Source organism: Erythranthe guttata, chromosome 4 (genome assembly GCF_056151865.1).
Source record: "Erythranthe guttata isolate IM_541 chromosome 4, IM_541, whole genome shotgun sequence".
Lineage (NCBI taxonomy): Eukaryota > Viridiplantae > Streptophyta > Magnoliopsida > Lamiales > Phrymaceae > Erythranthe > Erythranthe guttata.
The window spans coordinates 19,334,070-19,349,742 of NC_142536.1; the positions used below are offsets into that span (position 1 = coordinate 19,334,070).

Here is a 15,673-nt window from a genome sequence, read left to right on the forward strand (position 1 = left end):
TACTCGGAGCGCAAGAGATGATCTATTGTTGGAGAAATTAAGCATATGTCAATTGTCATACACGGTTAGTCCAGTGTAGTTTACATCTCTCGTATGACTTGCAAATTATTATACGAGAATTTTCAGTTAATAAAAATCGTATGTACTAAAAATTAGTTGAAAATCCACAATGAAATACTATTCTTTAATCAAATTAGTCATGATAAATTTGTTAAACGGTTGATTACAAAAAGAAAAGATGGTACAAAATTAGTTAATTTAAAGTAGAAAGTAAATATGGTTTTTATGGTTGGAACTTTGAAATAGGACAAGTTCAATTCTTTATTTTAAAATATTCGTCATTTAAAAATTAATTAATTAATTAATAACAAATAATTCCAGATTGTTCATCTGATAAATAAAAATTAAATTACTAAAGGGGAAAAATAAAAAACCCTAGAGTTCTGTTTCCTCTCTGGGAAAGTACCACCACTCTGACAAGTCTACGGCCGAGATTTTTCAGCGTGCTCCCCCCAATCTCCATTTCGAAGTCTCTTCAGCTTCTCCGATTGACTGTAATCGATTGATGGCGGAGGCGTCGGGGTCGGGGTCGGCGGCGGCGGTTGATAGGAACGGCGGCGATCGGAGCGAGACGAGCGATTACACTTCCGAGGACGAGGGGACTGAGGACTACAGGCGCGGCGGCTACCACGCGGTGCGGATCGGTGATACCTTCAAACACGGGAGATATGTTGTTCAGAGCAAGCTTGGATGGGGCCACTTCTCCACCGTCTGGCTAGCTTGGGACACACTGAAATCAGTACGTTTTTATATTTTTATTTTATTTTCCACTCGCTGCATTTCTGGTATGTGTTGATTTGTGGTTAATTATTTTCACAGTTTTGCCATCTGTTTATATGAATTGGTAGTATTTTTGGATGGGAGCGGGGGTTTATAAAGTTTTATAGTTGTTTTCTTGTGAAATTTTATCCTGAAGTATTTTTTATTGTTGGATTTTGAATATGAAAATTTTATCCTCCGTTTTTTTGTTTTGTTTGGTACCTCCAGAGGGTACAGATATGGGTCAAGTTTTGGATTTTGTTTGATGCTGGAATTTGGATATAGCTTGAGGGGTTCACTTTTATTTTAGTTTTGGACATGCTTGAACAAGTGTTGTCACTGTAGTTTTGGTTGCTTCAATCATGTTACGTATATTATAATAGTGGAGAAATATAGTTTTTTTTTGGATCGAAGAATGTCGAGAAGAAAACAATTTTGTTAAGCTTTTTTTTTTTTTTTTTTTTTTTTTTTGTCAAGGGAAGTGAACATATTAGATTTAAACAGACACATGCATGACTTGTATTATCATTCATGACATTGGATAATAATTTATTTTCTATTCTTTTTCCCCCCATATTTGGTTATAGATGTACGTAGCTTTGAAAGTTCAGAAGAGTGCACAACACTATACCGAAGCAGCAATGGATGAGATCACCATTTTAAAGCAGATTGCCGAGGGAGACCCTGAAGATAATAAATGTGTGGTGAAGCTTTTGGATAACTTCAAGCATTCGGGTCCAAATGGACAACATGTCTGCATGGTGTTCGAATACTTGGGAGACAATCTATTGACTTTAGTCAAGTATTCGGACTACAAAGGCATACCCATTCACATGGTTAAAGAAATATGTTTCCACATTTTAGTGGGGTTGGATTATCTGCACCGTCAACTATCAATCATACACACGGATTTAAAGCCAGAAAACGTACTGCTTATGTCAATGATAGATCCTGCCAAAGATCCGAGAAGATCAGGTGCACCCCTTATACTCCCATCCAGTAAAAGCAAGATTGTTTCCGATTCCGAAACATCTAAAGACGCTGGTAAGGGTTCGTATGGTGATCTGACCAAGAACCAAAAAAAGAAAATTCGTAAAAAGGCTAAGCGAGTGGCTCGGAAGATTGTTGGTAAAGATGAGGCTGAGTGTGATGATGAGGCAAGTGGACCGGAAGATTCTCATAGGGATGATAAGTCGAACGGAGAGTCAACTGAAGCAGTAAATGGTTCATGTGATGGAACTAAGGGGCACAAGAGAGGGAGCAAGTCGGCTAGGCAGAAGCTCTTGGCTGAGGTTGAACTGAAATGCAAATTAGTGGATTTTGGAAATGCGTGTTGGACGTATAAACAGTTTACTAGTGATATACAAACGAGGCAGTATAGGTGCCCGGAGGTTCTTTTAGGATCGAAGTACTCCACATCGGCAGATATGTGGTCGTTTGCTTGCATTTGCTTTGAGCTGGCTACGGGCGACGTTCTTTTTGATCCACATAGTGGCGACAACTATGACCGTGATGAGGTGAGGACCCCTTATTTATGTTTTGATTTTGAGATCCGTCTTTTTCACGTAATCCCTGATTTTGCACATTAACGCAAATAAAATAAGCATGCTATGGTGTTTAGTATGTTGATAGTTTTGCTGCTCGATAATACATGGCTAAACTCTTTTGCTGGACTCCTGTTTGTGAGCCTATGATTTGGTTGCTCAGTTCGTCATTTTTGTAGTTGTCTATGTGGTAAGGATTGTGCATATTGTGAGTTTTGTTTTCATTGCCATTATGTAAGCTTATTTAAGCGATAACTGATTCTTGCTTAGCTAACTACATACTGAATTTTTCTAAAGAAAGATACTGTGTTGGTTATTGATTTTTCTACGCCTACAGCATTGCTTTATATTAGGTGTCCATATGTCTTCTCTCAACCGATTGTTTTCAGCTTCGGCTGAAGTAGTTGATTATTTGCTTCCTTTTGTGTCCTTGTGTTTTTCCTCTTTTCCACTTTTGATTCGAGTGCTGCTGCTTGAAGTTCCATTTCTTGAAATGATACTTCTTTTATTTGATACAACTTAGAATGAGTCGTATTATTGCCTTTCTCTCTCTCTTTTTTGGCTGCGCCATCTTTGCATATTTGGTTTCTAAGTTGACCTAAGAATATTTGATTGCAATTACACATTATCAATTATCAAATTCTTTATCCGCATGTATTTTTAACGGTATAAATTCTTTATTTATATTTGGTGTCCTTTTTCTGAAGGATCATTTGGCGCTGATGATGGAGCTTCTTGGAATGATGCCTCGCAAGGTGAATTTTTTTTTTCAAATATTTTTTTGTTTGAAAATCACACCCACGGTTTTCTGTTATTGTGTATATCGCGAAACCAATTATTCGATTAATCTGCAGATTGCCTTGGGTGGCCGTTATTCGCGCGAATTCTTCAATAGATTCGGAGATCTGAGGCATATAAGAAGATTAAGATTCTGGCCTCTGACTAAAGTTCTTGCAGAAAAATACGAGATACCCCAGCACGACGCAACCGAGATGGCAGATTTCCTTATCCAGATTCTTGATTTTGTTCCCGATAGAAGGCTGACAGCAGCACAGTGTCTTAATCATCCGTGGATAAGCGGAGTCCCTCGCCAGGTGTCGTCGCCTTCTCGTCAACTCAAGGCCGTTGAAAATGGTGGGCCCGGAGAGAAAACAGAGAAGGACGAGAGGGAGGCTATGGAAGCCAGAGTCGGCAGCATAGTCATCGATGGTGCAACAAAACCTGGAAACGAAATTAAACCTGTGGCGGCTAGCCCCGTAAAACAATGATGGGATTTTTGTATGGTGGTATTTACTGTTGCCGGTTGGTTTTTGTTTGGACTGAAATTGTATGGTATTTTTCATGGATCTTCATGTAACAGACAAATTCTTTGTTCCCCTCTAATTAGATATGAGGATGCCTTTTTCTTTGTTCAATTCTTTGTGGTTATTGATGGTTTGTGACATATAATTATAATACACGATGGCACTTTACTTGTTATTACCGGGTTGGAGGCATGTTTGAATGCTGTTTGTTCTTGTTTTGAGAATGTTGCCTTTGTTGCATAAGTTCAAATTACGAAAAAAATTACGAAAAAATCTCCTTATGTTTGTGTAATTACAATCACGTTATTTAACTATGAATTTTATTACATGTCCATCTTTGTGGTGTTATATTTAGTGGAATTTTTAAGATTATGTGGAATATTCTTCACTTTGTATGTGTTTTATCCCATTCGAGCGAAGATTCTGTTGTTGTTTTTTACATTATAAATTGTAATTACTAAAAAATGAAAGTTTTTTTCCGTAAATTAATCTTATCTCATATGTGGCTGTAATTTTGTAATTTACCATAATATTCAAGAGTAGAAAACGCAGCGGGAAACTTTGAAGAAGAACCCATCACCCTATCGCCATAGATCAAAATCTGAAAGCAGAATACATGTCAAATTCTCTGCCGGAAGAATACGAACAAGAAATCCAGTCGCCCCCCGCCCATCACCCTTCTGCCCCTCCTCACGAGGTATTTGAATTTCCCCCCGTCGTAATATTTTTGTTTTTACCTTGTAAATTCCATTTTAATTGAGCGTCTGTTTCAGGGTTCTTATTATTCTCATGATAATCTGTCAATTTTGAGGTGATAAAGTATATCATACCTATAAGAAAGATTTTTTTGTATTTTTTGGGATGATTTGCTGTTATGCACTTCAGCTGTTTGATAAATTGACGAACAGAGGAAAGACTGTTGCCTGGAAGGAAAATGGACTACTTATTTGTTTGTTTTACTGAAACTGCTTTGCCCAACAAGGATAATGCTTGTTATTAGTAATTTTTCCTATGTTGTTAAAAATAATTGGTTGCTTCATACTTCCAACATGTAGTATAGGTTCGGTGTATGATTAAAAATCTATTGAAGTATGATTTGACTTGTATTGTGTTCTGGCATGTTCCCTTGAAAGTTCTACATATTACGTGATTAATTAACTTCGGATATTTAAGTTGCTGAAATTTTGTTCTGCAGTCATTCGACATATCAACCACAGTTGATCCGAGTTATGTGATATCTTTGATAAGGAAACTTCTGCCTTCGAGCGTACAAGATGGCGAACGTGTTATTGGCAGGGATTTGATTCGTGAAGAACCAAACACCGAAGGGAGAAAAGAGGATGAATCTTATCAAAACCATGGTACACTGAATAGACCAGAATCGAGGAATGATGATCACAATCAAGGTAGATCGGCAGGAGAAGAAACGTGGGAGGAGGGTGGATGCATTTTATGGGATCTTGCCGCAAGTGAAGATCATGCTCAGTTTATGGTACTTGCCATCTTAATTTTATGTTCTATCATACATTTTGATGGCATGTGTTTTGACTTAATTCCTTCATCTGTGACCGAAATGTTTGCTCCAGCAATTAAGAAAACACTAGGCTGGTCTAGTGAAGGAAAAATTACTCGAAATGAAAATATTTCTGCGACCCACATTTTTCTGAACACATAACCATATATTGTATAAAACGAACATGACAACTATGTACTGATTAAATTTCTATGTAGGTTCAAAATCTTATCCTTGAAGTGCTTTCAGCTAATCTCGCGGTTTCTCAATCTTCGCGTATTACTGTAAGTCACGCTTTTAATTTAACAAATACAGGTTTTAGTAGCTGCCTTGGCAGTTAATATTTGTTGGGCCACATGTTGAACTGCTGAAAGCGAAATATATTTTCATTTTTAAGGCTGCCTTTTGTGTTGCAGGAGATTGGTCTTGGAATAATTGGAAACCTTGCTTGCCATGAAATTCCAAGAAAACAAATAGCCTCTACAAAAGGATTGGTTGGAGTAATCGTAGAGCAATTGCTTCTAGATGATGTACCTTGCCTCTGTGAAGCCTGCAGGTAATTTATAGCTAAAATATTGTGAATTTTAGCTTGGTTCATAAGGGTTTGACAGTCACACCCTTTATTATATGACAGGGTTGATTACATGTGGAAAAATTTGCAGTTATGAAGCAAAATACATATACATGTATTTATGATTTCAATGGACTACATACGATATATGAGATTTATTTAATTTATTTTCGTTGTTTTGATCCTATGGATATCTACCAACTTAGAGAATGGTGGTTGTCAGATCCAATAGTTTGACATATGCAGGCTACGAGTGCTGGCATACATCTGTGAATTGGGCATTTGTGTATTGAAAAATCACTATCTGTCACATTAAAATATTGACTGATTAAAATGGGATCTTAAGTGTACAGTGTACTAAGCTTACTGTGGGTTAATTTGTCAAGGTAGGGTGTTAACATTGTGTCTTCAAGGTGGTGAAGGAATTATCTGGGCAGAAGCTTTGCAGGCTGAACATATTCTCTCTCGTATACTCTGGATTGCTGAAAATGCTCTTAATCCAATGCTACTTGAAAAGGTGTAGACATTATAGTGGCATTCTTTCTATTTAACAGCATCTGCTTTGCAATTAATTCATGCCATAATATGATTAATTGTGTGTTTTTCTAGATTAATATTTGAGCACAAATTAGATATGATAGTATATTATACGCTCGTAGTGTCTTAGTTATATAGTTCTATATGAAGTAACCTTCATGTCTTGTGGCTTGATAAATGAAGCTAACTTGCTTTTAGATGACGAAAAATCCTTGAATAATTTGTTTGTAATTGAATTTTGTAAACCTTAGTTCAATAATATGTATACTTTTTGGCGTTGCCGTCCTTTTGAATTGTGTAAACCTTAGTTCGGCAGTTTTGTAGCACTTTTTGTATCAATGCCTCAACTATTTTTATTCGTTTTTTTTTTCAGAGCGTAGGTCTACTCTTGGCTGTATTAGAAAGTCAACAGGAAGTAGCAGCTATTCTTCTTCCACCTATTTCGGAGCTGGATATTTCAAATCTTCTGATCAAACTCTTGGCTTTTGAAATGAGCAAATTAAAAGGAGAACGAACACCGGAGAGGTATACTCTTTTTGCAGTACTAGATGAAGCTTTCTTGTCTGATGTTTTTATATCCTGTGAAAGCAATTTGTTGGAACTCACTTTCTTCAATGGTTCATTGATGTTGCATCCTCCAAGTATAGCAAGTACTTTCATTTTAACTTTTCAAGTAGAAAAAATCAGAAAATAAATTGGGAGAAAAGGAATATTCATGTATGTATATGCTCTTATTTCTTGCGGAAGTCACATGACATATTATAAGTCAAAATGCCATTGGCCACAAAAGTTGGATTTGATAGACATGTTGAATTAATGGATCTAAAAATGTAAATAATTTTCTATCTTAACTGAAGTTGAGGTAGTAAAATGAAACGACCCTATGTAAGATTAGGCACACTTGGACCTTAAGTTATTAATTTATGTGTTTGTTGGTTTCAGTCGCATATAGATAATTATTTTCCTATACAGTTATTTTTCAAGTATTTGGCTATTTTTCTTTTCGATTACCAGCTGGGATTGATGATGTGACTTTACATCATATTGCATCAGGTACACTGTGTTGGATTTGATTCTTCGAGCAATTGAAGTTCTCTCCACCATGGATAACTATTCACAAGAAATCTGTCTAAATAAAGAGCTCTTGCAACTAGCGAAAGAGCTGGTTGAACTTCCTGATAAATTTGAGGTAGGCTGTGCTTCCCAAAACTTTTAATGCCATCACCACTCCTGCCATGTTGTTTCACTTGTGCTTAATATGTACATACCTGATAAAATATATAAACGTAAATCATCTGCTCGGTAGAGATTAAACATAAGCTGCTTGTGTGTCTTTTCACTGTGTGATTGAGAAATAAATGAGGTTTTAGAAACCTTCTATTTTTATTTATTTTAAACTGTATTTTCACCCTCAACAGGTTTCCAGCTCTTGTGTAACAGCTGTTGTTTTGCTAGCAAATATTCTTACTGATGCACCGAGCGCAACCTTTGAGTTGTCAAAAGGTAAATCTCGTAATGTATAGGTGCTAATTCCTCTTTTCCACATTACACAAAATTAAGAATAAGCCGTGACAATTTTAGTTCGTGTCAGATTTGAACTTTTTACAGGGTCTATTCGATGTTTTCCCATTTGCTTCTGACGATGCGGAAGCGCAAAGTGCTATTTGGAGCGTTATTGCAAGATTACTGACGCTGGTCCAAGAAAGTGAGATGAGCCCATCAATCTTTCATTTTCTTGTCTCAATTCTTGCTAGCAAATTGGATCTGATCGAAGATGAAATCCTTGTCCGTCCATGCGCAGAAACAGATGCTAGAGTTATTGCTGTATCCTTGATATATTTTCATTTCATATTCCTGTCGATTATTTTATATTCGAATTTTCTCCTATCTCCATGTTCCCTTCACTTACTTGATAGATGAAAAGAATTTCCGATATCTTGATGCAATGGAAATTATCAGATGGTCGGGTAAATGACACTTCTTCCATGGAAGACGATAGCGTCGATGAAGAGACTGTTGATAAACTGCTGGAAATCTGCCACAAAGCTACCAGGTAACAAGAACTGCTATTTTACCTTTTACATCTTCGAAAAAGTAAGACCAGTATCCAGTATAAAATGATTGCTAGGGCCTACGAGAAATTTATTTTTATTCATAAAAAACGTAAAAATCGATTTAATAAGAATAGTTTTTGGCTCCCCAATTTTTCTCTGGTTGACTCGAACCCATGATCTAATAGGTAATAGGTGCAATGTGCAAGAAGCTACCTTGTCTTTTCCAGAACCGAGATAAAGTTATCTAGGAATACATTACGTGTGGGGATGGCGAATATGTGCAATTATTTGAATGTGAAAGGGTGAATGAAGTTGTGTATACCATGTACTCATCTCTCTAATAGGTAATCCAAGTTTACGAGTCACAAAGGTTGTTTCTGTAGTTCCTAAGCGTATAGTCGGATTGAATTGAGTCGACGTTTAAGCTTATTTAAACATTTATCAATCTCTGAAAATTGTATTTTGAACTTGGTTTGATTAGAAATGGAACGAGCTTTAATAGAGTCAAACATGAAACCACCTCGAGTAGCTTGACTTTCTATACATATTTCCTTTTTATCATTTTTATTCTACTCAAATTCGAGGTATCTTATCGAGAACTAAACTAATGTTTTTAAGCTTGGGTTGCTAAACAAGTTTTCAACAATCTGTCTCAGATTCAATATCGAGAAGTTTGGTTTGACTTGTAGGCCTAGTAATCCCGTTATTTGCAATGCTTGAACGTATTGTAGATAATCCAACATCCATGTTGTCTTGCGTGCAAAAATCTTATATTCAATGAACATTTAAGCAGCATGTTTGCAGCACCAATGTATGGTTATTTCTATGCTACATCTGGTGAATGACTGATTTATTGACTGATTTTTTATTGTTGATCTGCACACACCAATATGTGTGTGTATGAATGATATAGATTTACCCTACCCCGGTGTATCTGCCATTTCCATACCATACGTAAACAACAACAAAAAATATATATATAATATATATAAATTGATATTTTTTTCTTTTTCCTTTTGATTTGATTATGTAAAAACTTAACAATGAACAACTTTTTATTCAGCAGATTAACATGAAGTGAGAAGGTACCACTAATCAATTAGAAACTTACATTGTCACAATCTTCTTATCTCAACTCTCGAACAAAACTTTCTCTTCTTAAATCATCAATTAGAGCCGAATATTTATTTTTTCCGACATTTTCATAATATCCGAAAAAATCCTATCCCCGCCAATCTCCGAACCCGAAGCACCGGCCGCCACACGCAACACATCCTCAATCAAGGCAACATTCCCCATTATATCAACGTGGCCCCCACTCTCTAACCCCCTACCTTCTAGAAAGTTCAACGGCGCTTTGTGCTTGTACTCTCGCACGTACGAGGATATTCCTGAAGGATTGAACCTCGTTTTTCCGCGCCACGGTTTCGCGCAGACGAAGCCCGCGCTTATAACGGGGACGCTCTCGTCACCGTCGGAGAAGTAGACTCCGCCCTTTAGGCAACCGTTTGGACTTTTGTTGGCCGAGCTGTCGATTTGGAGAGGGATGCTTTTGCACCGCCCGGGTGGCGATACTTTGTACACGTAGGATCGTTCCGTTGGGATTCCCACTCCGTATAGACAGTATATCTCCATTTCTGGAGCGTCAGGTAGCCTGAATTTTTTTTTAAGAATCGATAAGAAAAAAAGGTGTAAATTTACAAAAATACCATCCCTTCAATCTAAAGGACGATCAAAACCCCATAACAAAAGTTCATGCTTACTTAGTCTCGAGCGGATTTGACCAATACTTGTAATGGTCATACTTCGGATCGTCGAGGTCGTCGGCAATGCCGTGCGAGAAGTGGGCTTCGGCCCTTTTCATCATCTTTGGAGCAATAGACCGGAGAAGATCCAATAAAGTCTTCGTAGTATATGCTTTTTCTTCCGAGATTCTCCGAATGCTCTCATCGCTGACCTCATCATATTCCGTCCAAACTTTTCCGCACGATGCAGGGGATTGTGAAGTAGTAGCATTATTCAAAGATACCTATTTCAGTTCAAGAACAAAAAACAAATTAGAATCTTGATTTTTCGAAAGACGGGCATTTTTCCTTTTAATTTTGATAAGTGGTTAGTTGGTAATCGCGGAAATACCTTGGAATCGAGATTGAAGATTTCCGAAGAAGGCAATTCGGATTCCTTCTTCCCGAATGAGATGATCCTGCCGTACTTTGTCTTTGTCGATTCTTGTACTTGAAAATCTATCCTATTATCGGTTTTGTTCCCCTTCGCGTCGATTTTTGGTTGGTATTTTTCCGTCGGTGAATCACATACGTAATCTTCTTCCGGAGACCAATCCAAGTCACCCCAAACGGTCTCCCCTCCTTTAGGTATCAATGAAATGATAGAGTCCCATGTTCGAGATACTTTCATCACTTGTTCCAATGCCTGAAGTCCGAATATATCCGAATCCAATAATCCAGGTGCCATCGCTCTATTAGAGAAAAAAAAAACAATGTTAGTGTTACAAATATATAAATTAAATCGAATTATTTAATTTATTAATAAATAGATTGATGAAGAAGAGTGTCGAGCAAAATATGTGTGTGTACCTAATAAAAGCTACATCTTTGCTCTCGGCGGATATTAAGTTACCAACGGCTTTAGGAACACCAAGAAAAGCGGGGCCGATATTCATGATCGATTTTATGTGTTTGGCGCACCAAAGGGGGCCGCCACCCCCGCCCATGGGCGGTGGTGCTTCGACCCATTTCATGAAGTGGAGGAAATAGATCACACCCATCGAATGAGGCACCACCACCACTTTCTTGTTGCCGTTTGTCACATACATAAGCTCGATTTTGTTCTTCAATCTACTTAGGCTTTGGTCTCTCACCTACTCGAATTAAATCACTATATATCAACACACACTCAACACAATCTTGTAAGAATTGTTCCTTTTCTTATTCTTGCAAGAACATAGTATAGTAACAAATCATACTATACTAAAATCAAGAATCAAACATCTGCATTCATTACAATATTCCTCATACCTCTGTGTTCTGAAATGACAATCTCCAATCATAAGCAGCCATGTACATATTCTTCCCTTCGTACCCAATGCGCGCCAAATTCTCGATAAGAATAGCCCAAACAAAGTACCCCGGAGCAAAATAGTCCGCCGCAACCAGTCCGGGTACGGGTCTGACCCGTATTCCAGGCGGGTCGAGACCAGTTTCGTTATCCAACGAGAGATGCTCCAACCAACACATTGGCCTAAAAGAAAAACATCCATCAAAATGTTCAATACTCTAAAAACTGAATCTTTTATCTATATGTGTCTATATATATATGTATGTCCATGCAAAAAGTCGAACCTCCGAAATATTTCGGTGAAGGTGCCGCCCCAGAGGCGTTGCCGGAAAAGGCCGTCTGAGCAAGGGCGGCCTTCCCAAAGCTCGAGGCCGCCGGTGACAATGCCGGGCACTAAAACAACCGGGTGGAGAGCGGTGACGCCCTGCCGCCTCAGCCTGGTGCCCGGCGGCTCCGGCGGGTGGAGCCCCGACAAATTGGGCGGCAGACAATGGTAGAGAAAGAAGAGCAGCCACCATGTTGTGCACAAGTAACCAATCATCCAGCAACAAGAATCTATGCACCTCCATTCTCTAGGGGGTTTCTTCTGAAAATGCTTCCTTTTCGGGTTTTCCTCAGAAGCAGCAAAAACAACATTGTTTTTATCGTCAATTTTATTTGTGTGAGGAGGGGTTTGGTTCTTTTGAGGTTCTGGTTTCTGATCGTACGAGGAACTCTTGGTGGGCTGCAGAAAACAGAGCTTTCTGAACCGTAGAATTGAAGACATGGCATCAAGATCAAGAATTCAAGAATCAAGAATCAAGAACCCAAGAATCAACAATCAAGAAAGTGGTGACAAGAACATGAAAATTTTGTGGGGGTGATATTCAATTTGATCAAGAAAAAGGGCCCCCAAATGGGGGAATAAATTGAGGAGGTAAAGAAATATGAAAGAAAGCAAAACACACAGAGTAAAGGTGAAACTGTGAGAGAGAGAGAAGGAAAAGGGAGTTATGGGTGGTGGCAGAGAGCAAAAACCACGTGGTGAAGAAACAGATATGAAGGTGTCTGTGGGTGCAACCACAAAACAACACACCAAAAGATGGAAAAAAAACTTGTTAGCTGATAAATTTGTTAGGAGAGAGAGAAAAAAAGGAAAAAGATTGGATTTTTATTTTACTTTGTTTTTGGGTGACAAGAGAATATGCTGATTTCTCCTAAGAGGGTTCCTTAACTTGTTGTAACTTGGTGTCAATTAATGATGATGAAACCTAAGCCTTAAGGAAGAGAAGAATGGATACATTACAAAATATGTAATAAATATGTCTGTATATATGTAATAAAATCAAGAATTAATTCCCTTGATTTAGGACACTTGTCTTTAGCCATGAAAATATACCTCCCTCTCTCTCTCTCTAGATCTCTCTCTTTCAGCTGTAGCCGCACTGTTATCGTCATGTGATTTTCATCATTTTTTGGTGATTTTTTTTTTTTTTTTTCTAATCTTGTCACGTGGACATCTCTTTCTCTGGGTTTCTCTCTCTAGAATTTTTTTTCTTTAATGCTCTGAAAATGGAGCAAGAAATAAATATGGGTTCTTTTTGTCTGAATTGAAAGAGGAAGAAAAGGTGAAGTCCCGAGGTATGGATTGACTGGAGCAGTGATAGAGACTGCGGGATTATAATTTATATGCTTACTGTTTTGTTTGTTGTATTTTCAAGAATTAAACACGCAGTGTAAGGTGTGTGTGTGTGTAGAGAATCCGATGGGGGGCACGGCCCCCATGATCGGGAATGAAAAAAAGTTTAGCACACAGTACGAAAAAACACACAAACCTAGATCTTTCGTCGACGATGGTTGATGATGATGATGGGGATGGTGGACTGGTGTGGACCTATTTTGTCTTGTAGTGGGCAATTTCGTAATTTCATACGTTAACAAAAAGGGAGTTTCTTTATGGGCTTTCGAGGGAATATTACCATCAATTTTAGTTCGTTCATTTTTTTTATATTTTTATAAATACTTTGTGTAGTTTTGAGTTGTTACATTCAGAAAGAAAATCAATAAATGATTAAGGTGATTGATTAAGGTGATGTTTGCAAACGCTTATTCAAAGTGATTATGAGTTTTTTTTTTTCCTCATAATTTGTTTTGTGTTTGCAAAATTAACCTTTTCTTTTGCTTCTCTTAAAATAATCTGCTTTAGGTTATTTTTTAAAATATAATCTTGTTTTTTCTATTGAAGTTTATTTTCAGGAATATTTGCAAACACCCCAAACTTTTAGGAATAAGCACTTAAAATTAGCTTAACTTACAATCACTAACTTCTGCTTTTAAATAATCATTTGCAAACACCACCTAACTAAAAAAATATACATAGAAAATCGATAAAATATCATTACTATTACTTTTTTTTTAACTAATTATGTCAATTAATTGAGAGTGACAATAAATGATAAAACTGAGAAAAGTATAATTATGCATTATTAAAATTCTAAAGCCACAAATAATTTGGCACGAAAAAAATTACTCTAAATTAATAAATAATTTGGGATGGAAGGAGTGTTTTTCTTAGGGTAAAACTGAAACTCATGATTTCGCCTCGTTTATATTCTAAATGATAAAGGGCATTAGCTTAGTATATAATTATTTTTCCCCTCAAATTCTATGTAGTAGGGACATGAAAACAGTGATACGAAAAAACGGATATAGTGAGACGGCATATTCCAAAATTGGAATACGGGAGTTTGGGAAAAATATATAAATATTAAAATTATAGCGGTGTATTTATAAATATACTATATAAACGTAAATAAGTTTTTATTTATATATAACTTTTTTATATATATAACTTTTTTATATATATAATTTTTTATACATATTTTCATACAAATATATTTAAAATAATTTTTTTTTATCAATTATCAATTTGCAATTGATCATTAGGGTTGTTCATGGGTCGGGTCGGTTGATTATCGGCCCGACCCGACCAACCGACTCTTACAAATATGTAAAACCATTACGGGTCCGACTATTGTGAGTCGGGTAATGGTTGGCAACCGACTTTGTCTGTTGCCTTAACGGGTCGGTTGAAGTTATCGGCCAATATCGGCCAGATTAATTAAAAAAAAAAAAAAATTCTATTCCTCTATCAAAATGCAGCAACAAACATTCCAAGATTTCATGCCCAAAATAAAATTTCAACAATATCACATATTACAAATTAAAATTCCAAAAATAATATAAAATACGAAAATGAATCACTTTCAGCCATTCACACTTTCACAGTACAAAATTCTGAAATTTTTAATTTTAATTTTAATTTGAGAAACACAAAAATTCATACCTTAGAGTTTAGAAAAAAAAAACTAGAGAGGGCTAGAGGTAAATCTTTGGAGGAAACAATAGCGCGTCGGCGACGATGGGTTCATAGAGAGAGATGAGAGATAGATCGGCAACTATGGTTGATAGAGAGAATAGTCGAAGACAAGGGGAAAAAAAAGAATAGAGTTTTTTCCGTTGTGCATTTTTATTCATTTCACCAAAAGGTCAAAAATTAAATATTGAAATTAATAATAAGTAAAAACAAAAAGAATAATATAAAAACAATTATAAAAAAAAAAAAATCGGTTGGTCGGGTAATATCGGCCAACCGACTTTTCAACAAATTAGAAACTATACCCGACCCAACCATGCATGGGTCGGTTAAAATTATCGGCCGACCAAAACGAGTCGGTTGGTGGGCAATTATCGGCCTGAATAGTCGGGCAGATAATGGGTCGGTTGTCGGGTAAAACCGACCCATGAACAACCCTATTTGATCATTAAATCGTGCAAATAATTAGAAAAGTAACAAAAATATTCAAAAATCCGCTATTCAATCACGTTTTTTTTTAGAGAGATTTGCAAAATGCCCTATAATGTGTCGAAAGGTGTTCTCGAGTGTTCAACACGAATCGTATCTGAACTACAAAAAAATATTAAAAAGTTGAAGCTTTCGTGCTATACAACTCAAATTATGAATCGAATTGTTTTATATCGGGATGCGTTCCGATGTAAGTTAATCATGGAATAAGTGTGTGATCGATGTGAACAAAAAAAAAAAGTGGCTAACAATAAATTTAACTAACTCATTAGTTTATCATGGATTATACATGGTCAAATCTTGCTTTGACTTTTTACAGTCCCTGCCTCATGCATTTAGAACTAATTAATGCTTAATAGAATTTATGTTTCATATTTCATTCCTCAAAAACTAAATGGCAAATAGAGAAGCT

At 36.7% G+C, this 15,673-nt stretch overlaps 3 protein-coding genes across 4 annotated transcripts; 2 read left to right on the forward strand and 1 right to left on the reverse strand.

The window, feature by feature from the left end:
* Nucleotides 1–374: 374 nt before the first annotated feature.
* On the forward strand, nucleotides 375–3,833 carry LOC105958533 (uncharacterized). Its single transcript, XM_012982535.2, has 4 exons — nucleotides 375–799; nucleotides 1,407–2,336; nucleotides 3,071–3,118; nucleotides 3,218–3,833. Exons 1-4 carry the CDS (start codon nucleotides 566–568, stop codon nucleotides 3,629–3,631), a joined length of 1,626 nt encoding a protein of 541 aa, XP_012837989.2. The 5' UTR covers nucleotides 375–565; the 3' UTR covers nucleotides 3,632–3,833.
* Nucleotides 3,834–4,202: 369 nt separating this feature from the next.
* On the forward strand, nucleotides 4,203–8,851 carry LOC105958492 (ARM repeat superfamily protein). 2 transcript variants are annotated; one of them, XM_088817253.1, is made up of 11 exons: nucleotides 4,203–4,364; nucleotides 4,863–5,159; nucleotides 5,399–5,464; nucleotides 5,597–5,736; nucleotides 6,142–6,268; nucleotides 6,662–6,813; nucleotides 7,342–7,477; nucleotides 7,707–7,791; nucleotides 7,880–8,112; nucleotides 8,205–8,341; nucleotides 8,528–8,851. In XM_088817253.1, exons 1-11 carry the CDS (start codon nucleotides 4,284–4,286, stop codon nucleotides 8,529–8,531), a joined length of 1,458 nt encoding a protein of 485 aa, XP_088673379.1. In that variant the 5' UTR covers nucleotides 4,203–4,283; the 3' UTR covers nucleotides 8,532–8,851. The 2 variants fall into 2 exon arrangements, with proteins under 2 accessions (XP_088673379.1, XP_088673380.1); XM_088817254.1 differs by lacking the exon at nucleotides 8,528–8,851 and having other exon boundaries at nucleotides 8,205–8,345.
* A 528-nt stretch (nucleotides 8,852–9,379) lies between these two features.
* Nucleotides 9,380–13,251, reverse strand: LOC105958532 (Lecithin:cholesterol acyltransferase family protein). The gene is made up of 7 exons (XM_012982534.2): nucleotides 12,796–13,251; nucleotides 11,702–12,673; nucleotides 11,378–11,600; nucleotides 10,937–11,220; nucleotides 10,479–10,818; nucleotides 10,106–10,371; nucleotides 9,380–9,996 (listed from the first exon to the last, which is right to left on the reverse strand). Exons 2-7 carry the CDS (start codon nucleotides 12,181–12,183, stop codon nucleotides 9,513–9,515), a joined length of 2,079 nt encoding a protein of 692 aa, XP_012837988.2. The 5' UTR covers nucleotides 12,184–12,673; nucleotides 12,796–13,251; the 3' UTR covers nucleotides 9,380–9,512.
* Between the last annotated feature and the right edge of the window lie 2,422 nt (nucleotides 13,252–15,673).